This window comes from Equus caballus, chromosome 21, assembly GCF_041296265.1.
Source record: "Equus caballus isolate H_3958 breed thoroughbred chromosome 21, TB-T2T, whole genome shotgun sequence".
Taxonomy (NCBI): Eukaryota; Metazoa; Chordata; class Mammalia; order Perissodactyla; family Equidae; genus Equus; species Equus caballus.
The window spans coordinates 45102806-45130207 of record NC_091704.1 but is presented as its reverse complement, the minus strand read 5'-3'; the positions used below and the strand labels follow the sequence as shown (position 1 = coordinate 45130207).

Sequence of the window (27402 nt, the reverse complement as noted above, 5' to 3'; positions counted from 1 at the left end):
AACAAAAAGATTCCCAGCCGAAAGGAGTGTTGTACCTCAGTGAGCAACTGACTGCATACTTCCTTGGTGAGAGCAAAGGAAGGAACTGGTGGAATTTCCAGTGGTTATCTGCAATGAAGTCAGTCAGGTGTATCTCTGAGAAAGGAGGAATTGGCAGGACAGGGGAGTGAGCTTCTTGTTCACTCATCCACTCTGACTTTTCACCCCTTCTCCATTTTTTTTTGCGATAGTCATTACCGTCTCTGGCAGTGGCAAGAGCTTTTTCTTATTAGGCGCCAGGATCGCTGGTAGTTGCGTATTGACATATCTGAAGCTGCCTTCTCCTTATTTCACCCAGAAAAGTCTGCTCATATCTGTATGAGTTTCCTTTGGCTATTGTAACAGATCAACACAAACTTGGTTTAAAACAACAAAAATTTATCATCCACAGTTCTGGAGATCATAAATCTAAAGTCACTTTCACTAGACTAAGGTCAAGGTGTCAGCAGGGCTGGTTCCCTCTTGACGCCCTAGGGGAGAATCCATTCCCTTGCCTTGGCTAGCTTTTGGAGGCCCCTAAATTCCTTGGCGCATGGCCCCTACCTCCATCTTCAGTACACATGCTCTGACCTCTGGTTCTGTCCTTCTGTCTCCTCCTCCCCTATGACCTTCTTGCCTCCCTCTTATAAGGACCCTTGTGTTGCCTTTATGGTCCACTCATGTTATCAGGATAATCTTTCTCTCCATCTTAAGATCCTTAACTTCATCACATCTGCAAGGTCCCTTTTGCTGTATAGGTAACATTCACAGGCTCTGGGGATAGGATGTGGACATCTTTGGAGGGCCATTGCTTAGCCTACCACAATATCTGTTAAGGTTTTGGTTGACAAGGGGATGTTACATTTTCCATGTGAAATCAAGGGTCCATGTGTCCTGGACTGTCTCTAGCTTCCATTTATAAACAGGACCTGGATCTTTTGATTTCTTCAGTACGGACTTGATATTGGTGAATGCAGGTTTCTGCAGTTCTTAGCCTTGCTGGCCACAAAGCAATACCAGTTCCTCTGTGTTACCAGCTCTAGCACGGTTGGAATAATCAGGAGGAGAAGATGCTCCTTACTGTGTTATGCAGATCATTTTTCTGAAAAAATGGTTATTACCGACTTAAAGTGCCAATAGTTTATATAGTCATTCTTACAGCTATTCAACATGCATTTAATAAGCTCTTATGTATCAATACTATACAAGGTGTTGATGGGATAAAAATGAATGAGACACAGTCCTTGCCCTCATGGAATTTATGCTCAATATGATGGCTTACCAGCTACTCAGTGTGGTAAGTGTCCGTTGATAGATGTCCAGCATGCTGTGGGCGTACAGGGGAAATGTGATTACCCAATCTGGGTGAGTCTTGAAAGGCTTCCTGCAGGAGGTGATGCTTGTGCTGAGTCTCGAAGGGATGAGTAGGAAGCAGCACGGACTGGGATGTGGCATTTAGATGGCCCTTGGTATCCTTGGTGAGAACAATCCCAGTGGAATGGCAGGGTGGAATCTGGACTGCAGTAGGCTGATTGCTAGAGAAGTGAATAAGTAGCTAAGTATCTGATGGGACTGAAGAATCACAGCTGAGGCAGGGGAAGCCTAAAGCAGGTTTGCTGGAAAGATAGGAGACGGTGGGATAGCAGAGGCTGGGAGCCCTTCAGTTGAGATTTCAGAATAAGGACAGAGGCAGGGCAATGACCATGAGAGTGAGTGGCTAGAAAGAGGAGCAAATCATTGAAGCTGAGGTTGAACCAAATGGCCAGGGTGTTAGGTGGCTCATCTACTTGGATATTGAAGTCAACCAAATGATGACAGAAGCAGGGGCGGAAAGGAAGACAGCAATCAGGAGATAAAGATAAATGATTGAGTGAGGGTAACCCAAAGGTGAGAGGAAACAACACAGAGAGAGGTACCAAGCACACCTTCTAATGTGTGAACTCCAAAGGACTGAGGTTGCAAAGGTTGTCCTTGATAGGAAAGACACCTCATATTGTGACACTGATAGGAAGGAGGTGAGAATGGGTACTGATGGGCTTTTGAAGTGATCCGTATACGATAGTCTCAATTTTCTTCATGAAGTAGGAGGGAAGTCCTCCTCTTGGAAGAGTTCAGAGCCAGAGTTAAGATCTTGACATAGTCTCCGAGAAGAATTAGAATAATAGTTCAACAAGGAGAAATAGAAGCATCAACAGCTGTACTGAGGAACCATTTTTGTTTGTTTGTTTTTTGTGTTTTTGAGGAAGATTAGCCCTGAGCTAACTACTGCCAGTCCTCCTCTTTTTTTTTGCTGAGGAAGCCTGGCCCTGAGCTAACATGCATGCCCATCTTCCTCTACTTTATATGTGGGACGCCCACCACAGCATGACACTTGCTAAGCGGTGCCATGTCCGCACCCGGGATCGAAACCAGTGAACCCCGGGCCACCGAGAAGCGGAACATGCAAACTTAACTGCTGCGCCACTGGGCTGGCCCATGAGGAACCATTTGAAATTGGTGCCAGGGTTCTGTTCGCTGCTTGCTACACTGACAGCTGAATAATTGAACTCCCTGGGGATTATGCAACACTGTCTGTATAGTGGGTGATCAATAACTCTCTTTGCAAGAGTATACTTTTAATTAAATTCGTAAATATTCGGTCATTGTAGAAAAGTTGGAAAATACAGAAAACTCTGAAAAAGTTCCTATAAATAAAAATTATCCGTAATTCAACCACTCAGAGACAATCACTTTTTTCATTGGATATATTTCCTTGCGTTATTTACTTTGTGTGAATGTCTCCATGTATTTGTGTAAGAATGTGTACATATATTTTTTTGCAACAAATTTGGGATTATAATAACTACTTTTTACATGAATTTTCTTCTAGAGTTGACATACCAAGACAGGAAATGGGCAGATTTTTTTTTCCTTAAGAATACTGTGTTCAGAAACATACAACCCAGTGAACCTACAACAATATTGAAAGCCTCATATGCTAGCATAAGGTGGAGGGAATCACTTGAGTAGTGTTTGACCACAGCTTTCTTATAGTTTGTTTTTGTTTTTTAAAGGTCTCCTAAGCTCTTTAACAATGTCAGACTGTCTCTTCCTAGGAATGCAAGAAGCAACACCAGGAGGTCATATCGGTTTACAGAATGCATCTTCTGTATGCTGTACAGGTATGGTAAGAGCCCCCAAAGTATCTGGGTATCCTAAAATACTGCAGCAGAGGTTGCCCCAAAACTAGTAGATCATAAACTGGTAGAACAAACAAGAATTCGAGGAGAATCCTTTACATTGGAAAGCTTTAAAATGCCTTTTGCTTTGCTTTGGGTTCTGTGTAAGGAACCCCGTGCCCTGATCCCCAGAGCAGCCTCATCATTTGTTGAGACATGAAGGAGGATGTGGTTGCTACCCCCCATCAGAAGGAGGAGCCCGGGCTTTATTTTCCAGGCATGCCCATATTCTCGGAGCCAGCAGCACTGTCTCGCCCCTGTGACTGTTGGTGGTTGGGCTAGCTGGGCTCACCTTTGCCACTGAGACCCCAGAAACCCTTTGCTGGGGGCTCTGGCAGACCCAGCCTCATCATCCTCCCGAGGAGAAGCAGGGCTCCCCTTTGACTCAATTCCTCATAGAAATGTGGGAATTGATCGGGCTAATCTTCCTTTGGAAGATCAGAGGGAAAAAGCCAAGGGCTTCATCCCAGCCAGCCATCTCATTCCCTAGAGGAGACAGTGCCAGGACTGAACCTAGGTTCTAGTGAGTGTCTTTTGTTTGAATTTCCTAGGGTCAGATGGATGAAGATGTCCAGAAAGTACTGAAGCAAATCCTTACCATGTGCAAAAACCAGTCTCAGAAGAAGTAAAGTGGATTCCTTGGCAGGACACTGCCCCCTTCCTGTCCATCTGTGTGTTAGATCCAGAGTTGGTGGCGGCCACTGCCATTGTTCTCGTTCATGGTATGCACCATGACCTAGCTTAGCTTCTTCCCTTTCCAAAGGCTTCTTTGTGAGGGCTGGTCCCAGAAGACTGTCCTCCTCAGAACTGCTTAGAGACTTCGAAGCAGCGGACGTGAAAGGCCCTGTCATCCCTTCGGATTCATGAGCTGGGATCAGCCATGCGCAGGAGTCTGGTCCTGGTGCTGGCGGGTGGGCACCCTCCTCGGTACCTGACCAGCCAAGTGGCTTCATCCTCATTGAGTGATATGTTGATGCCTCCACGCAGTGAATGCTGCCTCAGCTCCTGCGCTCAGGCCATGCTTTCCAGCACAGGGGGCTCTTTTTGCCTTTGGTTTCCAATCCCAAAACATGATTTAATTTCTAACCAAATTACTACGGCACCAGCTATGTGGTGCATGCTAGGACCCTTTATCCTGATATCCTGTGGATTTAAAAACTCGAATTCCATCTTTTTTCCCCATCTGCCTTATGTATCTCATCACTCTGCTCGTCAGTCTCACAGTTTGATGAGTACCATTAACTAAAATATGAAGCTTAAAAACAAAAGCAAATTGTCCTTAAAAGTCCTTTTTAGGTAAATTGTTTGTATTGCAAATTTTCTATGCAAACTTGCCTCCTGCTGTTATTCACGAAGCTCAGGAATTCCAAACATTTGTTTTTCAAACAAGGGACAGTAAACTGGGTGTTTACAGCCAAAAGAAATGCCTCATAGTTCTTAACCTCAGTTTTTTAAAAGTGTTTTTTTCTCTACAGTATTTTTATTGGCTCTTAAAGATGTTTTCATATCTAAACCCCTAAATAAGTGAAATTCACATTAGACTATATTAACAAAATATTTTGTAGGTAACCATGCTTAAGACTTTTTAAAAATACAACTTTTTCCTCAAAGTTTTCAGCTATAGCAAAGGGTAGTTATGTATTCCAAACTCAATATGAGCTGCCACCAGTACCCCTAGACTTTCTGCCTTTGTGTCCTCAGAACTGTAGCACATTTCTCAATATAGTAAATACTTTTTGTTACCCATTGAATATTTTGAATGTCCCAGCTCCACCAGCACCCATGAATTATCTCTGGAAGGACTGTTAGTACTAATTGGTTTTTTCAACTTTGAAACTCAAAATCCTGATATGGTAAACATTATGGTGCATAGCCGAGGTCTTGGGGGAAGATATCTCTGTTCACTTTACTTTCAGGTTAAAAATGTTTCTAACTTGCTTGCAGCCTCCCTTACAGCAATCTTACTGAGGGATGCAAACTGAATACAGAAATCTCCAAAGTAGATCGCTAAAAGTGACGTCCTGCTCTGACAGGGCCCACGTACCACAGGGCTGCCTGGGCTCAGAGGGCGCCTGGCTGTGTTGGATGACGTGTTCATGTGTACTGGATGAGGACCAACGACAGCAAAGCGAAAATGACCCTCATGCTTGGTGTTACTTTTCTTAAGTTGTTCATAGTTAAGCAATTTTGAAAATGCTCCAAAGAAATGTGAAAGGACTTTTTGTCGCAGCTCTTAAGAAAACACAAAACAACCCCCTTGCCGGCCCCGCACAGAAATGCTGCCGAGTATAAGACTTGAGACATTTTGTAGGCTCCCTGATGAAGTGTAGCCTTTTATCTTGTTTCAGGATGCATATTTATTACAAGTACTCTGGTTAAATATTGAAAAGTTATATGCTGTAGTTTAGCATTTTGCCTTTGTAATTTACAGAAGGTATTGCAGAAAATAAAGTTTTGTTTCATTTTGCATCTCTGTTGTTGATTTTTGGTGCATTTATCAGCATAGCTGTATGGCTTTCGAAGATCAGGTCAATAGCATTTGGGCCTGATGGTTTTTACACCCTGCATTATGTTCCACGGGCAGCAGTGGCCCGCAGTCTCTCACACGATGTGTCGCATCATTTCCATCTCCTAGGTCCTGGGTTCATCTTGAATTCTGCCCCCAGGATCAGCCACTTTTGGGCTGTTGCGTCACAGTTCTTTCATTCAAATTGCCTCTCAGTTGATCTGTAGTCTTTTTAACTATTTAAAAGCCTATGAGATTTTTTTCTCTTTTCTTTTTTGAAAAGGTAATTCATACACATGGTTAAAAAAAAAAAAGTACATTCTCCTATCATGTTACAAAGATAATTCATTCCTGAGAAAAATGTAGGGTAAATTCTTGCAGGTTGAAATCATAATTAAAACAGATGACAATGAAATGGGTGCAATTATTTAAGTAGCTAATGTTATTTATCATAATGCAACATAACAAGGCCACCTCTCTTCACTCACAACACAATTCTGCTGCCTCAACTTCAGCTCTCGTTGCCATGACATACCACACATACTTACGACAGTGACTTTAATGTCATCTCCCCCCCAAAAAAGGACAAAAGACATCACTGAAAATAATGCAAATGGTGTATGAGGTTATTGCCATTTTAAATTATCAAGTGCATGCACTGTGAGAGGAGAAGGTCAACAGAGGCCAACCAGAAGCTCAGAAGATGATTTCATGGGGACTCAGCTGGGCATGAAAACTAGAAAAATGCAAACCAGTCACCTTAGATGGAAAGAAAAGCCTCACATGTCAAATTCTATGGATGAAAGAAATTCATACCTCAATGATTAGATATTGGGCTATAACTGGAGGACAAATGAAATAATCTGATCTTGCCCCCAATCCTTAGTTCAACTCCCCAAAGGCAATACGTTTCTTGGATGCCCTGAGACATTCTATGTCTGTAGGTACATGTAGGCCTTTTTACTTTCCCCTTTAAATACAGAGGTATACTGTATGCACTCTTCCGGACCATACTTTTTCCACTTAAAATATCAGAGAGATAGTTCTCTGCCAGCACACGCATCTCATTCTTTTCAACTGCTGTGTCATATTTCCTAGGATGACTGTGCTATATTTAACTCCCTCCTCATCAATGGGCATTTAATCTGCTTCCAGGATTTTATAGCCCTAAAAATGATCCCATGGCTATCCTATTTAAATGTCTATGCCTATGTGTGAGAATTGTTTGGATAGTTTTCAAATTGCCCATTTTCACACTAGCTTCCATCGTGTTATACAGGAATGTAGAGAAAAGAGTAGAATATTGTATGCTTCATCAGAGTGAGTGAGCAAGAATGACCTTTTCTTCACATTGGTTGAATAAGAGTCATCAATTTGTTTTCCTTGCATAAACTTTCAGACAGACTCCAAAGCCTTTAATAATTAAACCCACCCATCTTAAGATAAACACATGATATGCTGTGGCGGGGAAATGCTCCCAGAACGTGTTGAAGCACAGCCTTTTGCAATGTGGCATAACTGTGGGATGCTGGGTGCTGACAGCAGCAGAAACACTATCCAGCAAAGATGGGGGTGATGTTTTGAGCAAAGTTAAAGGCAGACTGCAAGGCAAAGGGTGAGCTGGAAAAAGCAACAAACCAAGGCGTTCACAGAGTTGCAATTTCGGTCCACCGGCTCAGGGCAGAGCACTGTCAAGCATTATGGGGATGTGTGGCATATTAGTGAAACAAAGGATAAGAGCTCATCTATGATGGTCGCCATAAGTGGGCCGTAGGAGCTGGTTGAGGAAGCAGTAAGTGTGGGTTCCAGCAGATGGAAAGGCTCCCCTAAGGAGTAAATCCTCAAGAGATGGAGGTGAGTGGAAGAGAAGAAAAGAGACATTCCTGCACGTTCATTATAAACCAGGCCCTAAAATGGGAAGAAACGGGATATTCAAGAACTGTGACTAGATCTGCCAGATCATAAATGGAGGACGTGTAGAGGAGAAAAAGGAGCAGGACACAATCAAATAATGTAAGTTTTTAACAGGAGGAGAGGTAGGTACTAAGTGTTGCCTATGGGTCACCTCCCGATGTTTTTAAACCGATGCGTTTAAGTCAGGTTAAACACACTCTGGTAGGCAGGATAATGCCCCACCCACCCCAAAAGGTCCACGTCCTACTCCCCAGAATCTGTGAACATTTTCTGTTCTATGGCAAAGGGAAATTAAGTTTGCAGATCGAATTAAGTTTGCTTATCAGCTGACCTTAAAATAAGGAGATTATCCTGGGTTGTCTGGCTGGGTCCAATATAATCCAAAGGGTCTTTGAATGTGGAAGCAGGAGTCAGAGTCAGAGATTTAAAGATGCTACACTGCTGGCTCTGAAGATAGAGGAAGAGGCCACACACCACAGAATGCAGGTGGTCTCTAGAAACTGAGAAGAAAGAAAACAAAATTCTCCCGGAGAACCCCTAGAAAAGACCAGCCTTGCTGGTACCTTATCTGTGGCCCACTGCAGATTTCTGACCTCCAGAACTATGAGATAAATTTGTGTCATTTTAAGCCACTAAGTTTGCGGTGACTTGTTAACAGCAGCAGTAGGAAACATTCACATTGAGAGGCCAAAATCTCTACTAACGGGAAGTTCATGAAGATGACTCAGTTTATGAAATGTTACTGAACATTGATAATATGCCAGGAACTGTGCTGAATGCTAAGGGCTCCATGGTGAACATAGCTCCTGCACACAAGGAACTCACAGCTCATCAAACAGGGCCTGCCACCTAGTAGGTATTCAATATTCACTGGTGTGTGGGTGGATGGATATTTACATGTATAGATTGCTGATAAGGCCCTGCATGACCTGATGCCCTGCTCTTCCACTGACCCATTCTCCTGTCTCTCATTCTTAATTGCCCTTTTGCTCTTCCTTGAATCCATTAAACTTGCTCCTGCCTCAGGGCCTTTGCACTAGCTGTTAGCATCTTAGAATGCTCTTCTGGACATTTGCATGATTTGCTCCCTTATTTCCTTGAGTTCTCTGTGCAATGCCACCTTTTTCAGAGGCCCTCCTTAACTACACTATATAACCTAGCACAGCCTCCCCACAGGTTCACATCACTTTCTAGATCCCTTTCTTGGCTTTATTTTTCTCCATATCATTTATCACTTCCATGTAAGGTGGTTCATCCAGCTGAAGGAGGGAGGGAGTGAGTCTTGAAATCCAGCCCGTCCTCTGTTCCCAAAGCTTTCGCCGTTGGCAGGGGCCCGAGTCTGGCTAGGAGAAGACACTTTTTCCTAATTCACACGACATTGCTGCCTATTCACTAAGCCATGTGCCTTTTTCTAACTTGCAGAGATGTCATATTGTTTACTAGCAGCCCTCTGTTTTTCTTCACCCAGTAGAAGAGAAGCTCCAGGAGAGCAAAATCTTTATCTACTTGTCAACCATTGCTTCCCAAATGTTTAGAACAGTATCAGGCACATAGTAGGTATTCAATAGGCATTTCTGTCTGGGTGGATGGAAAGATGCATGGAGTGAGAACTTGAAAGTAAACAGAGAGGACCAATATAGTGTGGAAAGTGTCATGATGACACTGTAGACAGGATACCGTGGGAGCTCAGAATGAAGGCATATAACCCTGTCTTGAGAGGCCAGAAAATCTGTTTCAAGAAATTACACAGTCCAAGAGAAAGGTTACTTGGCTTTCCTTGTTTTTAAGTTTCACAGTTCCTGGAGTTGGAATAATCTGGCGATAATCACATTTGACCTGGATTGGAAGAGTCTAGAAGTACCTCTCCACGTGCTTCCTCTGTGAGATTTCTGCAACAGTAATGCTGGGGTCTTCAATCTCAGGATCAAGGGAGGGAATGTGAGTGAGCACGTCGTGAAAGCACCATCCACCTAGATTACGAGGATTCTAACCCAGAGTCTGTGAACGAACCTCATGCACATCGACTCTAACCAAGCTTACTTTTGAGGCCAGGTTAAGATGGCGAGGGAAGGAAAAAACAGCACAGGGGTTTGGAATGCTAAGAGTCTTTAAAGTTCCTTTAATTTGATTTCTAATCTTTACAGATCAGAGCAACATGCTTCTGGCCGGAGCTAATTAGACGTTGGTGGAATCAGTGTGTTGGCTTTGGGAACCGGACTTCAGCGCCTGTTCTGGTCCCATACTTCCCTTTATAGTGATCAGCAAAAGCTAGTGTTGAGGAAAGAGAAGCCATGTTTAACATGCTTAGAAACAACCTCATAGCCATCTCCTAGAATGAGAGAAAACTACAACTTTTCAGCTTGATGATCAACTTAACGCGGGTAAGGGAAATAAGTGTTGGAGGACAGGAAACTGGTTCTTCCTTTTCATCACCATACATGTTAATTATTGTTCACAGAGTCACAAAAATCTGCAGTTTACCCTCATGGAATCTCGAAACTGAACAGGGTTTTAGAAAGTAAGTGGTACAAATACTGTCCGTGCATAGGCAAAAAAATTTGGTCCCCTGGACTGTGACTTGCCCTGGGCCACACAGAGTCAAAACCAGAACCTTGACTTTTATATTTTAATTAATTAGAGGAAGATTAGCCCTGAGCTAACTGCTGCCAATCTTCCTCTTTTCGCTTAGGAAGCCTGGCCCTGAGCTAACATGCATGCCCATCTTCCTTTATTTTACATGTTGGACGCCTACCACAGCATGGCTTGCCAAGCGGTGCCATGACTGTACCCTGGATCCGAACCAGCAAACCTGGGCGGTGGAAGCGGAAGGTGCGCACTTAACCGGGGCGCCACCAGTCGGCCCCAAGAACCTCAACTTCTTGAAGCCAAGCTCATTGCTCTCATCATTGTTTCCTTCTGAGAGTTTCCTTAGAAAACAGAGCATAAAAGGAGTGGGATCTTTCTAAAGTTTTGCCTTAGGAGCTTGAGGGTACAGATTTAAACCTTGAGCTAACAGGCCTACCAGGTTTTACTAAAGAGCTTTTTAAGCAAACTCATTTAAATAGCTCCTCCAACCTAAATCCAGAAAGGCTATCTTGGCAGTCTTGGATCAATAGCAATGAAACTTCAACCTCAGAACTGAAAAGAACACTAAATGTAAACACCAGCTTTCAAGTTCTTAGTAAATATTTTCCTCCTTTCTCTACCGAGCCTGCTCTTTTTTGAAAACGAGAGGGACATCCCAGGTCTGACTTGACAGGCCCTCAGTTCATTGTAGGGTTCATGATAACACTCTCAAACAAGAGGCTGCCGGAGCCGGTGCTGTTCATTTGGGTATTGGCCACAATTGCCCTGGCTCCAGTCAGATCTGAGTTATCGTCACCACTGTATGTATTTCGGACCACTGAAGAGGGGTAGTATAATAACATAGGGCTGCACAACTTAGCTATGTGGTGTTTGCCAAATGTGCCCACCCCGCTCGAAAATATTCTCTGAACTGCTAACCATTGGTAGAACTAGTGGTCCATTTCTTAAGCTACTCCCCTTCCTGCACTCCACTTTCCTAACCATGCATAGCTCACATCACACCGGGAGAGGGAACACAGACAGTGCCAGCACCGTCAATACTTATAACTGAGCCTTTCCTCCCTGGCCGCAGAGCCAGAACACACAGGGAGCTGAGGGGTGCAGAGTACGCGAAGGGGCGCGCGGAGGGCGCTGGGTGTCGCCAGATACAGCCCGCTAAGTCGTAGCTTTAAATAGGGAGAGTCGTGGAGCCCGGCGCTCTTTTCCACCCCTTGATGGGATTTATCTCCTCTTCTTGCGTCTTCAACTCCGAGAGGTGAAGTCCCTTTAAGAACAGTAGTGGAGGATTCCGCCGCAGCAGAGGGAAGTTTGGGGACGAGCCTCAGGCCCCGGGCTTCACGCCCGCGGGAACCGGGAAGCAGAGGGCGCGGCGGGAGCTGTGGTTGGCCTGAGCCGCCCGGAGATTCCGCAGGTCCGGAAGTGCTCCGCGTCACCATGGCTACAGGAGCCGCCGCTCGGGGCTCGGCCTGCAGCGTCCCGTTCCCATGGCAACCCCATTGTTTCCCGAGCCAGAGCCCTGGCGGCGGCGGGAAAGGCAGACCTCGCTGAGCGCCTCGCTTCCGCAAGACACCCTTGCGGCGCCCTGCACGAGGTCCGCCGAGGCCAAGGCGCTGACGCCGCCCGAGGAAGCCGAGCTGCCGGCCGAGGGAGCCGGGGAGGCTATTCCGGGGCGTGGCTTCTCTGCCCGCGGCCAGGTACGCGGCCGCCCTCGCCCGCTTCTCGGGCCAGAGCCTCTGCGGCCGGGCGCCGCCCGCAGGAAAGAAGCCTGGGAAGCTCAGACGATGCTCGGGATGTCGGGTTCAGGGTTTACGACGCTCCGCCGAAACCACTGCCGAAAAGAAGGAAGCGATTTGCGCTTGAGAGAGGTTCCGAAGTGTGGTATTAGCGTTCAGGGCCGTGTGGAACTTCACAGGAGCAGAGTTTAGGAGTTTGAGAAGTCAAACCCCTCTCCCTGGCCATAGTTTTGGTAGTAGAGATTAGAAAGAGAAATTAGTGAATCTTCCCTTCTGGGTTTTGGATTGTGGATGTTTTGGAGCCTGAGTTAGAGAGAGCTAGTCAGGGCTCAGGTGGGAAGGAGTGACATTCTGCAGGGTGAGATGAGGAGCGACTTGGTGGGTATTAATGTTCAAGAGATAAATGCATTCGATTTGGTTTTAAGTGATAGGGATAGCTATGAGGGTTGAATTTTACAAATAATTATAAATCAGATTTTTTGCCCTGAGTTTCAACCATTTCCTCCCTCAGCTAATGATAGTGTAGGGACTGGAATTGTCCACCCCAAGATATGTCTCTTTGGCATGAGGATTATTTGAGGCTGATTGCTTTTGATAAACTGGGACAGGGAAGGAGGCTCTGAGGAGTGGAACTTGCTTGCCCTTTGTTAGGAGACATTTACATTGTAAAGGAAAGCTCCATCTGTAAAGATATCCCCCTCTGTGCCAGGAAGAAGAAACGGGATGACCTTCTCTCTAGAAAGTCTTAATCAATGCCAAAGGCAAGGACTTAAATCTGCATTTTGTTTACTGTACTTGTGTGGTAATCTCCTATGATCAACTCCCCCTCCCAATGTTGGCATTTCCTTAAGAATTAAGCATCTTTCCTTAGGCTAGGAAGTGATTGCTGCTCTCACCTGTGACCACCCAGCTCAAGACAATAGACTTGCCTCCTGCCGTGTCCATCAAGTGCTGTGCCGACAGGGCAATCTTGTGACTATTGTGGGAGGGACATTTTAATCATATGTGAAGCACCTGTTTGGGGGTATATAACCACTCTGTGCACCCCACTTCTTCATTGCCCTTTCTTCCTACGGGAAGAAAGGCCCTGGGCCATGGTCCTCATAAAGCTTTGTTTAATTTTCTCTTGCTATTCTGTCTCATGTGAATTTAATTCGTTCTCTGGCCAGATGAACCCACATTAGGTAGAGGAAAAGTCTTCCTCCCCTACAATAGCAACCAAAATAGACACATATGTTTTAGCTCCTTAACTAGGACCACCTATTAAATAGTAGGATGGCGTTAGGGACAAAGAGCATTAACTAATACATTGGCCATATTTCATTTAGTATTGAGGGCTGGTTGCTTTGCCTGGATCCATCTTGCTGTCCTACCTGCAAAAACAATATCTGACTTGAGTAGGAAACCATAGTTTCATGATTCAGGAGCTGTAAATCTGCTGGCTTAAGGAGTGAAAAAGAGGCAGGGATTTTGGAGGTAATATGGCATACAAATTAGAGGAAAGAAAGTTAATTCAGGGATTTAATTAGCAAATGTCTTTAATTTCTGCTTTCCGGGGGTCTCCATTCATGAGTGTGCATAGGTGGTTTGTGGAATTAGGATGGGTTATATCTTTGGGCAGTTTCAGTTTCATGTTAATAGCGTCTATCAGAGGGAAAATAGAACAGCCTTCTAAGCCTTTTCTTCCAAAGCTGACCTCACATGTCATTCTTGAAGGAAGAAGATGCAAGCCGGCCCCATCCGCATCCCAACTGTCAGCAATGACACCGACTGGGACTTCTGCTTCCATCTGTAAGTACCACGGAACCTTGACGTTACACTCACTCACTGACCTGAATCACTGGGATCTCCCACTTAAGGCAAATCTGGGTGAGGAGCTTTGCATGCATATTACACAGAAGAAAAGGTTGAGCTTCTGTGATGTGTTTTTTTGTTGTTAGTGCTTTTTTTTTTTTTTTTTTTTTTGCTGAGGGAGATTCACCCTGAGCTAACATCATGCCAATCTTCCTCTATTTTCTAGTATGTGGGCTGCCACAGCATGGCCGCTAACACAGTACTGTAGGTCCATGCCTGGGAACCGAACCTGGGCTGCCAAAACTTAACCACTAGGCCACCATAGCTGGCCCTGTGATGTGTTTTAATAACAATTCTGCTGTAATATCCACTTGTACTTGTGCAAGATGGGAAATAATTGTTTTTTCCAAACTTAAGGGGAATTTTAATTTTTTTTATGAAGATAGGTTAATTATAACAAGATTGGTGAAGTCATAGGGAATTAAATATAACAAAGTGAGTAAGTTAAAATTGTTGCATGAAATAAAAAGTCAAGAAGAGACAATAAATAAAAAATTTCACAATATAATAGCTAATACTTATTGAGCAAATACTATGTGCCAGGCCCTGTTCTAAGTACTTTACACCTATTAACTCATTTAATTCCCTCAGCAACCCTGTGAAGGAGGTACTGTTATTACCCTTTTTTATAGATAAGAAATATGAATCAAAGAGAGATCAGGCAATTTGCCCAAAGTCACACAGCTCATAAGTGGTATTCAGATGGAGGAGTCTGACTGGAGTCCATTCTTTAACCATTCCTCTATCCCAGGGTTTGTCAAGCTGAGCATTCTTGACATTTTGGGTTGGATAATTCTGTTGTAGGGCACTGTTCTGTGCATCACAGGATGTTTATCAGCATCCCGGGTCTCTACCCACTAGATGCCAGTAGCAGTGCTCCAACTGTGACAAGCAAAAATGTCTCCAAACACTGCCAAATGTCCCCCGGGCAAACTCACCCGTAGTTGAGAACCATTGCTCTGTACCAATGCTATCGAATAGGACCATAATGCAAGCCACAAATGCGAACCACATGTGTCATGTTAAATTTTCTAGTAGCCATATTAAAACATAAAAAGAAACGGGTGAATATAATTTTAATAGTATATTTATGTCAATATATCCAAATGTTATATAAAATAATTAATGAAACATTTTGTATTTTTTCTTCATACTAAGTCTTCAAAATTCAGTTTGTATTTTACACTTACAGCGCATCTCAATTCACACTGGCCCCATTGTGTGTATTTAATAGCCACATGTGGCTAGTGGTTCCTGTACTGGATAATTTAATTCTGTACTACCTTGTAAAAAATCTTGAGGTTAAGGGTTATATAACTATAAAAGTTGAAGTTATAAATGTGGAGTTCACAGTAGAGTGTCTTGGAAATAGTCAGATAATTCATATTTAATATTACTGGTCAGAATTTATAGTTATGATGGCAACATATACAATAAGTTAGAAACCTGGCAAGGCAGGCCTCTCATTCAACCTGCCTGTTCTCTTTATTCTGACTGTCCTTTGCAGTATCTGACAGGTCAATAGTCTCCATTTATCTTTCTTCTGTTTCATAACAAGATGTTCAAAGCTAGTTCAGGGTTCTACGTTGTGAAGTCATTTATCAAGACTTTGATGGTTCTTCTTCCTTTGAGGTCCCTGCCGCTAAAGCTTGCTGCCTTGGTCTCAGCTTAATTTCATTCAAGGCTGAATTTAAAATATTTAGGACTTAATCATTTTTAATCTCCGTAATTAGCTATCTCTTCGGGGACCCCAGTAGATTTAACTTCCGCTCCAGGTCTGTGAAATATGCAGCCTAAGCAAAATCTTCTATTGAGGGACTAAATTTTCTTTCTGTTCGTTTTTTTCAGTTATGATCTCTTGCCACAGATTTTGCCTACCCGCAGTATTTTTGAAGCATCCTAAAGACTTTGCACTTTCTTTTTTTCACTCCTTTGTTCGTCATGTAACAAGCCATCATTTGTTTTACCTGAGCCAGGTATCAGGGTTTCAGGAACAAATGAAACTCAGACCTGGCCCTATTGGAGTTTACTTGCTAGAAAGCACAGAAGACTCAGACACAAAGCAAATAAAATTTGAAAATGAGACTATAATGTGATTCACACCATAGAAGAGGTTTGGAGGAAATTTTCGCAAGCCCTGAGGGGGTATCTACTGCTACTCTAGTGCGAGAATTCTAGCTGAGGTGACATCTGAGTTGGGTCTTGAAGGAGGAATACAGAATTCACCAGGGAAGGAAGAGGCAAATTTAGCAACCGTCTTCTGATCGGATTGCAGTGCCAGCCTTCCCTGGCTTTTTAAATGAGTTTGCATGTCTTCTGAAAGCACACTTCTGATGTGGGCAGTAGACGATCCTGAAGAAACGTTGCTCTCCTATCCACATGACCTGTTTTGCCCACATGCTTCTGGATAGGTTATTGAGAACAGGACTCTGTATGGATATTAACATGTCATTTTTCAAACCTGGCATAAAAGATTATACTTGACATTTATTTTCCTTTCTGAATCTTCCCTTTTTTCTTTTGCTTGAGGAAGATTAGCCCTGAGCTAACATCCATGCCAGTCTTCCTCTGTTTTGTATGTGGGTTGCCACCACAGCATTGCTGACAAGTGGTGTAGGTCTGTGCCCAGGATCGGAACCCACGAACCCATGCCACCAAAGTGGAGCATGCCAAACTTCATTACACCATGGGGCTGGCTGCCGTCCCCTCCTTTTTTTTGTACAGTGAACATTCATTACTTATCTAATCAGTGGGAAAGGAAGGTAAATTTTGTATTAAAAACTATGCAAGGGGGCCGGCCGCATGGCAGAGTGGTTAAGTTCATGCGCTCTGCTTCAGCGGCCCAGGGTTTTGCCACTTCAGATCCTGGGAGCAGACATGGCACTGCTCATCAAGCCATGCTGAGGTGGCATCCCACATACTACAACTAGAAGGACCCACAACTAAAAATATACAACTGTGTACCAGGAGGCTTTGGAGAGAAAAAGGAAAAATAAAATCTTTAAAAAAAAACAAACTATGCAATGGTTGAACTTTTAAAAACTATTGCGAATATAAAGGTGATTCCTTTGGGGGACTTATTTATAATTAATTATAAATGGTTCTTGTTCTCAAGATCTCAGAATTCTGTTTCTTCTGGATCACTTTATTGATTTTTCTGGTGATGTTAGGATATACTTATCTCTTTTGTAATGTGAGATTAACTCTTTGACTTTTATCTTTACCATTCTAATTACCCATTCATGATTATGTTCAGCATTGAAGTCAGAGATGTACATTGTGTGTGTGTGAGAGAGAGAGGCAGGTGAGGGAAAGGGGGCATATTTTCAACCTACTCAGTTCTTTCTCAACACATTTACTTCTAACGCAACTGAGAAGGCCATTTCTCCTCTGAATCTGCTCCTGACCCAGGGTGAGGTTCCCTCGTCTCTCCTTGCTGGGCCCACATCGTCTATAGTTAGTTGGCCACTACATGTTGAAGCTTTTAAGAAATATGAAAGAGGACAGGTGAGGTCTAGCCTCAAACTGTTAGTTCCCTTTCCATTATTTCATTGTATCCATTTTGTTTCCTGGTTTGGATCAGAATTTTAGAACATGAAGGATCTTTGAAATCTTCCAATACAACACTCTCATTTTGTAAATGAAGAAACTGAGTCATGGAGCTATTAAAAATAATAATAGCTAAGGTTAAAAGAGCACTTACTAAAAAACAGGCACTATGATACATGATGTATGCATATTATCTCATTTAATCCAATAACCTCATCAGATATGTATGCATATTGACCTCCCTTTACAGAGAAGTAAATTAAGTCCTAACTTGCTTAGTGTCATATGGTTAGTAAGCAGCAGAACTACAACTCTGATGTAGGTCGGTGGTTTACCAAATCTGTTTCATTTGAACCCCTACATTGCTGTCTCTGTGCTGGGCTTTGAAGGTGACATGAGTTTATCACCTTTATTCCTTCCAGTTTATGTTAGAAAGCATATCTCTAGTCCCCAGTTGGGAGGGCTCTATCCTTCAGTTTTACCTTGTTTGAGATATGACTCCATGTCCCTCTCTGGTATCCACAGCTCACAGCAAACCAGGATCCTAGCACACCAGCAGACGGATGAGTTGTATCCGGCGACTGGGTCTGGAGAGAGTGAAGAAGACACTAAGGCCAAGGAGGAGAAGACCACAGACTGCATGTCTCCTCCCAAAGAGAGACTGGCCCAGTCGCAGAAGAAAATCGCTCAGCTGATTAAAGGGAAAATGGTAAAACAAAAAACTTGCTAGGTGTTAGCTTTCATTTAATAGTATGTCCATGATTACAGAAGCTCTGACTTAACTGCACAGTGGAGCACACGAAGCAGAGGAGGGTACCTTATTTCTTTGTAAGTGGGGGAGAACGAAGCAGAGCATAGTTGGGTAGCCAGCCTCGCTTTGGGTTCCACACCTGGGCTGCTGTGCATTCCTCCTTGGAATATTTGTGCCCCGAGCTTTAAACTAAAATTAATATTTGGTTCTTCCTGTTGCTGTTTGATTACCTTTAATTAAAAAACATTGTTTTGATTTCTCCTGAAAGGTTTCAGGATGATATCTGTGGGGTAACAAGAAGGCCAGGATAGTGAGGCAGGAGGCTGAGAACAAGGGTAGTGGGTCAGAGGTCTAGGCTCAGGCCTGGCAAGGATCTGGGAAAGGTGCTAGTGGTCCCAGTGGAATCATAAGCAAACCCAAACCCAAGAGACGGGAGGTAGCAGCAGAGGTCGGAGAGGCCAGGTGGACATTTCTAAGAGCGAGGCAAGGACTTGGGAACTAGGAGCTCAGAGCAAATATTTAGCGAGAGTCAAAATCCAGGAACCTGAGATAGGATGACAGTGACCCTCATTATTAGAACGCAGGCACTGGCCTGCTCCCAGAGCATCATTTATCCACAGGGGAGTTCACACACTGACTTTGTGGCCATTCCTGGCCAAGGAAAAAATGAACTTAAAGGACATGTGTGAAAAAAAGGTCTGCAGAGTCTCAGGAAAGGCTGAGAGGCACCTCAGAGGCGGATGATAGAAGCTGACACCCCCTAGAAGGATAGATCTGTAAATTTACCTCTGTCCATCACCCAGAGAACTTGCAAAGGACAGTCATCCTAGCCTGGGCTCATTGGTATTTCACAGTCACCTCTAGACACAGACAAGTAGCATCTGCCATGGAGTGCAGGTGTGGGCTTTGAAGGCCTGACAACTCCTTGACCAGTGTGAATCATGACAAAGATTTAGATTTAGGGGTTCAATCTAGCCCAGCTGGTGCTCACAGCCCTGATGGGCAGGAGGATGGGCAGCAGCCGCAGCAGGGCAGGGCTGGCCTCCAGAGCCCGTATTGCTTGTCTTGGTTTCTCCAGGGCAGGAAGTCTGGGGATGGATGAATACAGAATGTCTGGAGCAGGACAGACCTCAAGGGTTTGGACTCCCATCCCAGTGGCTTTTCATGCTATTACGCTTTTCCTCAAAATAGAACTTAGTATTTACTGTGGTCAGCCCATGGAGAACTCGCAAAAATTCTGACTGAATGGATGTTTTTAAAGCACGAGAGCAATGTCCGTCTGACAGTGTTTGCATGCGTGTATGTGAGCTGGGAGCAGGTGAAGCAATGGGCTAGGGAGGAGCTGGGTCAGGAGGGAGCAGTCGGTGGACTCCCGTACCTGTGTCTTACTGTAGTGGGTTACATTTAGATAGCTCTTAACAAACCTGGATCACTTGGATGCTGACTCATTTTCCTGACAATAACCCCATGAGGTAGGTGGTATAGGTTTCCAAGTAGAAAAGAAAGCTGGGCCTCGGGGTGATCTTGCCTAACAAACACATCACAATCAGTAAACATCAGAACCAGGGAAACTCCAGGGTCTTCGAGTCCTTGAAGTGCTGTTTTCACCTCACCAGGAAATAAATGCCTGACTTTGTCAATTAGTGCAGCTAATATAGGTGACTGTGTTTGTAAAGTCGCTGAAATCTTTAACTTGAAGGTGCAATTCCGTGATTTCTTAGAGAGCTCTGCCCCTCAGTTCTACAGGGGCAGGGAGCTCTCTCCTCACCCCATCCTTATCCTTGCTAATAGAGAGAGGATCATGCAGCAAGTGTTGAGTGAGTATATTCTCTGTGCACTGGGCATACAGTAGTGACCGCGAGGGACAAACTTCTGTCCTCGAGGAACTTATCTTCTATTTGGGGAGACAGATAATAGACAAGCAAACAAAAAAATAATAGTGTTATATCAGAGAGAGGTAAGTGTCAGGAAGAAAAAAATAAAACAGGTAAATCCATAGACAGTGATGGGGTGAGTGGGCAGGCAAGGCCTCTCCGAGGCGAACAAAATGAAAATGAAATGAGAGATTGAACGACATAGAAAAGTGTCCCCAGCAGAGGGAATGGTGGGAGCAGAAACACTGATTTAGAAATTAGTTTGCTATCTTCAGGAACATCAAATATGTTTTAAAAATCCATAATAAATATAATAATAAAATATAATAAGATAAAAATATTATAATATTATTATAATAAAATAAAAAACAAGCTATTTGGTCACCATTGGCGGATGCTAGTGAACAAACTCATTATTTTGCAAGCTGATAAATAAAGAGAATAAATCACGTATCCTGTCCTTCTGATCTGAACTTTACTCTTGGTAGCCAGAAAGTAGATGAGTGGAGATTTCTCTTTGTAGAATTATTCCAGCTAACATATGCAGAAGGAATGATAGAATTAGGCTGTCAGCAGAATGGAGGGACACATCGAATGACACCATAAGCATGCAATCAACAAACTTTACATCTTTGGGAAACACCTTAGACCAAATGACCCAGTTTCTTCAACAAATGACTTGCAATAAAAAGAATCAGAGTTGGAGGTGTAACCTGTAGATGAAAAGAGACTCAGGAGACATGTCAATGTAGGGACAGTCAAACTGTAAAAGAAATATTAGATTTATAAGGTGACTTTTAGATTTATAAGACTAGATATTTGATATTAAGGAATTATTGTTAATATTTTAGTGAGATAATTTTGTGATTATATTTCTAAGTTCATATCTTTTGGAAATACTTATGAAATAGGAAATGACTTAATATCTTGATTTGCTTGAAAATAATAGAGGGAGAGGGTAGGTGGATGAGGAGCATAGATGTGAAAAAGATAGAGCAGGAGGAGATACCTGATGAAGTTGAGTGAGTTGTTCTCCATACTACTTGTGTATATCATTAAAGTTTTTCACAATACAAGGTTAAAAGAAGTCACCTGGCCATGATGTAGAAAGTAGACCATGGGAGGCAGGAGTGGAACAGCCCAGGACGGGCTGGTGGTCAGCCAGGTGAGAGATGAGCATGGCTTGAAGTAGGTAGTCATGGCAGAAATGAGGAGAAGAGCTTAGTTTTAGGACTTAGGAAAAAGTGGAGCCAACAGGACTTGATGGATTAGATGTGGGATGGAGGGAAAGAGAAGAGAAAAAGGTGACAGGTGAATTCAGTCCCACCTTCCAGTGCTAAGAGCGTGGGCGGGAACTTTTACTCCTTTCCAAAAAGCATAATAACTTCTTTGCTCTCTGCAGAATACCCAAGCAAACAAGGAGCTGATTCGCTGCGCTATCCTTTCTCGGATTATTTTTGGGGAAGAACACTGGAAATGTGCACAGGCTTTGGCCTGCCTGGCTTATGGCTATCTGACACTGAGAGGTACTCAGTTTCCCTGGCTGGGTCTGGGTGGGCCAGCCTGTGACGGCCAAACTGAGCCCACGCACAACCATGGTGGGGGTGGGGATGACTGGGGGGAGGGCCCTTCCTGTCCCCAACTCACACCTCGTCAAGAGGAGGGAAGGTCCATTGATGAGGCAGGCAGTGTGGCAAGGATCTTAGAAGTAAAGATGATAACCATGGTCATGATAGTTAATTTATTAAGTACGTAGCATTTGCCAAGCGAGTCTCATTTAGTCCTCATAATATCCCTTGGAGGGAGATACTATTGTTATCCATAGTTTACAGATGAGGACACTGAGGCGCGGTGGGCAAAGGACAGTATCAGAGGTTCCAGCTACAGGCCAAAACGGGGAAGATGGACAGGTATGTACACTCAGCACTGGGGAGGCAGACTCAGTAATATGACTTGAATTCCAAGATGAGAACTCAAGTTCCGGGAAGGTCTGGCTGAGGGAAAGGCAGAGCTCTCATTCTAGAGAACTGGTGCTTCTGGAAGGTACTCTGGTACAGAAGAAGATAGGAATCCATTTGCTAAAACTGAAACCCAAGTGTAAGTTCCACAAGGGCAGGAACTTGGCAGTAGAGGCTCAATAAATGTTTGTTGACAGACTGAAGGAGGCAACAACACATTTCTGGAACCAAAGACACAGCCACCTCAAGGCTCTCTGGCCATCATCCAACCATGTACGCCTGCATGGACTGCATACACTTCTACCATGGAACTCATTGTACTTATTAGACTCACAGGGGCTTTGTTTTAATGCCTCTGCCTCTGAAGTAGAAGCTCTCTAAGGGCAGAGACAAGGTCTCCTTTGACCTGGCACGGTCCCTGGTACACAGTATGGATCAGCCAAGTTGCTGCTTGATAGAACTAAGCCACTGGCCTGGGGCTTTTTTAAGTGCCCCTTGGACCTGAGTCCTGAGGCGGGGCCTAACTTACAGTACGAGAGAAATGATTTAAGGGCTTAGGAGATTTGAGGGCTATGGGGGAAGGGAACCAATGTACCTGGGTCATAATGAGTCTAGATATCAGAAATCAGAACTTTTGAAAAAGTTAAAATTGAATTCAATCCTCACTTATTAAGCTTAGAACTTAAGTATATTCCTTCTTAGGGCTCCTTGGGCCCTTTTGAGCTTGTTTTGAATGTAACTTTAGATTCGTGGACTGTTGATGTGGCAACACTATGAGGGGTTGACATTGGGGACAGTGATGCTGTGAGTCACAGTGAGGTCACAGGGAGGCCCTTTCAGGACTTAAGGCCACATCTGTTGTGTTCTGAGAGAAGGCTGACGTGACATGGCTAAGTAGAGGCGGGAGTCCTTCCTTACCAGCAGAGCAGGCAGCCACCTGTCTGTGATGTTCAAGGGACATAGGAAGGCCCTCAGCAAAACAAACTCTTCCCCTAACGGAGCTACGTCATCTCTCATGTGGGATCTCTCTACTCCAGTCAGGCTGATCTCCTCAGAAACTTGCCGCCTTCATGATAAGAGGCAAATTTAGCAATGTGCTACTTTAACACTTACAGAGTTTCTGTTATAAGCCTGGTGGCACCGTACTAGGCACCGGGGATACATAAATGACTACTAGTGGTTCCTGCCTTCTGGGAGCATACAGGGGTCTTATGATAGGCACCATAATAAAGGCAGGAACAAAATTCTGGGGGACACAAATGAGGGAAATCAGTGGTTCTGCCACTGGGACAGGAGGTCAAGGAAGGCTACAGAGAGAAGGTGACATTTGTCTTGCCTTTGAAGGATGAGTACAGATTTACTATGGAGATTTTGAGGAGAGTGGTAGAGAGCACAAAGTTGGCCTTCCATATGTGTTGATCTGAGGAGTGGGAGGTGAGGTGAGGGCATTCTCTATGAAACTCCTTATACAGAACATTGTAGTTTCTCTCTGGACCTAAGAGGGAAGAACAGAAGACATCTTAGGACAGACAGGTCATGACTAGTAATGGGACTGGAAAGTTAATTTGGGCCCAGGTATTAAGGAGTTTGGGAAGTTATTAAAAGGTTTTAAGTGAGGTGGTGACATAATCAAACTTATATTGTGGAGTGAGAAACTCTGGAGGATGGGTTGAACTGATAGAGAAAACAAAGAGGAAGGCCATTATCCTGCCCAGCTGAGAGTCAATGAGGGCATTGGCCACGGCAATTGGAATGCAGAAGAAATAGTATGTGGGACTGGTGACATTTAGCGGACAGTTACATATGGGGTCAGAAGCTGAGGGAAGAGCTGAAGTTGAATAGGGCATGACCTGGACAATTAGCTGAAATAGAGAACTAAAGAGGAAGCACAGGTTGACAGGGGAAGGGGGAAGAAGCTGCTGAGTTGGGTTTCAGACAGGCTGGATCATGGCTGAGGTGAGGTACCTGTGGAACATCCATGGAGAGATGTTCAGTAAACAGTTGAGAAGTGGATCTAGAGCTTGGGAAAGATGTCAGTTTTGGAGGGATTAGCACATAGGAGCAAGTTGAGGCTGTAGGAGTGGATGAGCTTGATCAGAAAAAGTATGTGGAAAAAGAGGGAAAGAGGGCAGATGACAGATTGCAGTATGAGGGCATTAGGAATGGGTAGCGGAAGCCGAGCCAGCAAAGGAAATAGAAGAATCAGGAGGGGCCATGTGATGGAAGCCAAGGGAGGAGAAAGGGTCTCAAAAAGAATTACAGTGTGCTTATAACAGTTTCAAATGGTAGAAGAGAGGTCAAATGTAGAAGTGAGGTGAAGGCTGAAGAGAGACCCATGGAATCGGCAATTGGCAAGTCATTGGCACTCGGTTTGGTATGGACAAGTACACTCCTTGGCCCTGGGAGAGCCCAGATTCAGGAACACTGTCTAGGAGACTTTTGCTGAAATTCAGACTTGAGATGATGGCAGCTTGAACCAGAGAGGAAGGTACCAGAAGCGTTTGAGGGGGACATTTGTCTGAACCTGGGGCAGGCCAGATGCTACCTCCCTTTGGGGAGATAACTATGGTACATCTGTAGAGGGAGGTTGGCCCTCATCCTCTGAAATTAACCATTTCCATGAATAGCCACAAACTGACTGAGTTTTACTTTCCCAGTTAGCTTCCAGGCTGAGTCAAGGTAGGTAAACAGGTCATATCACAAAAGATGGTGGGAACACCATCGTTTTTTCCCTAATTCAGTTCTTCCTGCCACGTGAATGGAGAACCACATTTGGATAGTAGGTTGGAGGGGGAAAAAAGTTTTCCTGTAGGAGCCGGCCTGGTGGTGCAGTGGTTAAGTGCGCATGTTCTGCTTCGGGGGCCTGGGGTCCACCGGTTCAGATCCCGGGTGCAGACGTGGCACCGCTTGGCACGCCATGCTGTGGCAGGTGTCCCACATATGAAGTAGAGGAAGATGGGCATGGATGTGAGCTCAGGGCCAGTCTTCCTCAGCAAAAAGAGGAGGATTGGCTGTTAGATGTTAGCTCAGGGCTGATCTTCCTCAAAAAACTAACAAAAATAGTTTTCCTGTAAAGGAAGGTTTTTGTGTGTGTTTGTTTTCTCTAGATGGGAAAAACAGCTTCCTGATTAGATGAAGTACCCACATAATATAAGAGGACTCAGCCTTGAACCCACACTTTCTGAAGCCTAGTCTGGAGTTTTTCTAGAATAGATTATGATCTTGACCTTTTCTTGAGAAGAGCCCAGTGCCTCTTATTTCAGTTGTAGTCCTTACCAAGTCCCTTCGCTGTAACTTTTTTAAAGTTTGTGGTCCATGGACTAAAACAGCTTGAAAAATAGCAAACCCTCAAGAGGGATGGAGGGCTTGCTGAGTTCCACTTAATTTTGTTGTCATTAATCCTACAACTGCTCTAAAATGGACAGAATTTATGAGCCAGCCTTCCATGTGGGCGGGGTGTCTGCATCTGCGTTCATGCCTCACTGCACACGTGCGTATTTTATAGCCATCAGACCTGCTTGCCTCATTTCCCTGTGAGCCTTTTCCAGGCTTGGGGAAGGGGGGTCAAGCCAAAAGGCTGATTTCTCTCAATAAACCATCTACTAGTGAGTATTTAGTGAGAGACTCGTGTGTGCGAAATCCCGTGATGAGCACTTTGGGAAATCTAAGGTACAGAAGGCACAGTCTTTGCTTTGAAAGAATGTACAACCTCATGCGAAAGATGAGCTCCAGACAGACGTAACTACGATAGAAGGTGCCATAAGGCAAGTGCCATGTCATTGACTTAAGTACAGGATGTTGGGGAAGTTGGGTGAAATCATTTCTGGCTGAGGGTGGCAAGTGATAGATTGAGGAGGAGGTGCCATTTAAGAAAGCCCTTAAAAAATGAGTGGGGTTTGGGTAGGCAGAAGAAGAGGTGGGCATTTCTGATGAAGAACAAGGCCTGGGCAAAGGCCTGGAGGTAGGAAAGCATAGGTGCTTAGAGAGCAGTCACAGCCCTGTCCAGGTGAGGTGAGGACGGGAAGCTGAACCTGGAAAGGAGGGGACGTCGGGCAGACCGTGGTGGGTTTTAAATACAGACTAAGGAATTTGTAATTTATTTGGTAGGCCAGGAGGACTACTGGAGATTTTCCAGCAGGGGGATGAATAAATCAAAGCGTGCTTTTGGACAGGTCAATCCAGCACTGATAGCTAGAATGGAAGCCATCTCAGTCATCTAGGTGTAAAACCAGGCTGGTGACAGGGGGAGTGAGTGAGAGGGTAAGGATTTAAGAGTCTATGAAGGGCAGATGCATTTACCTTTTAAACCAGAAATCCCACTTCTGGGACTCTTTCCTAAATACACACTTAGAAAATACCATATGGATGAGATTATTCTTTGCAGCATTGTTTATGAATGTAGAAGGTTGGAAACTATGTGTACCCACTTCCAGAGGACCAATACACATGATGGGATATATGCTCCTTTTAAAAGCGCATGAGGAAGCTCTGTATACTACCAGAGAAAGAGCTCCTGGATACATTATTAGGCAAAGGAGGATGCACAATGCAGTATGCTGGTTCTGTGTGACAGAGAGAGGGAGAGATGTGAGAGCGTATGCTTATATTTACGTAAAGAAACACTGAAGGATACGCAAGAAAGAAACAAAAACAAGTTACTTAGAGGGTGCTTGCTGTGAACAGGGTTGGATGTGAGAACTCTCAAGATTTACTTTTTTATATAATTTTAACTTTTAAACCATGGAAATGTATCACTTATTCAAAAATTATCATTAAAAAAAGGAGACTGTGAAGGAAGAATTGGTGTTCCATTTGGGGTTGAGGAAAATTGAGACCCACAGATGACCATGAAGTTTCAGGCCCCTGAAGGTGCTGTTTACAGAGATAAATAGGTCAGAAAGGGAAGTGGATGGAGGGAGAGGAATGGTGAGTTCAATTTTTGATGTATTGATTTTGAATTGCAATAGAGGAATCCACTAGTACATTTTTACTTGATGCTGGAAATTTGGGACCAGAACTTGGGAGGAGAGAAGGAGGATCATAAACATGGAGGAATGTTTGAGACCAGAACTAGGGAGGGGAAACGGAAAATTATAAGCATAGAGGCCATAGTTGAAGTTATAGGAGTTGATAAAACTTCAGAGAGAGAAAGAGAGGAGAAAAGGAAGAAACTGAAGGACACACCCTTGGAGAATGGACACATTAGTGGAAGGAATAAAGGATCCTCGTAAAGAGTTAGCAAAGAACCAGTTAGAGAAGGTTTATAAAGGAAAACCAGGTTGGTTTAGTGCTTTGGGAGCCAGGAGGAGAAGCCAAGTCACCAAGGGTGTCTGAGGCTGCTGCAAGATGGGGACTGAGAAATGTGACTGGATTTATTTAGTAGGAGGTCTTTGGGGGCCTCACGAGAACATCTTCCACAGAATGGGTGGAGCAGAAGTCAG

At 44.1% G+C, this 27402-nt stretch overlaps 2 protein-coding genes across 26 annotated transcripts in view; both read left to right on the top strand.

Annotated features, from left to right (window-relative positions):
* Positions 1–5705, top strand: part of RAI14 (retinoic acid induced 14) — a 138497-nt gene extending 132792 nt beyond the window's left edge. For all 21 annotated transcript variants that reach the window (XM_070246335.1, XM_070246340.1, XM_070246346.1 and 18 more), the window contains 2 exons: positions 3114–3179; positions 3788–5705. In XM_070246335.1, coding sequence (XP_070102436.1) covers positions 3114–3179; positions 3788–3865 — 144 coding nt within the window. In that variant the 3' untranslated portion in view covers positions 3866–5705. The remainder of the gene's footprint in view (positions 1–3113; positions 3180–3787) is intronic.
* Positions 5706–11737: 6032 nt separating this feature from the next.
* The window catches only part of TTC23L (tetratricopeptide repeat domain 23 like), a 58976-nt gene continuing 43311 nt past the window's right edge, over positions 11738–27402 (top strand). For all 5 annotated transcript variants that reach the window (XM_001500200.5, XM_070246332.1, XM_023625790.2 and 2 more), the window contains exons 1-4: positions 11738–11936; positions 13692–13766; positions 17904–18087; positions 21406–21529. In XM_001500200.5, the coding sequence (XP_001500250.2) occupies positions 13699–13766; positions 17904–18087; positions 21406–21529 (376 nt within the window). In that variant the 5' untranslated portion in view covers positions 11738–11936; positions 13692–13698. The remainder of the gene's footprint in view (positions 11937–13691; positions 13767–17903; positions 18088–21405; positions 21530–27402) is intronic.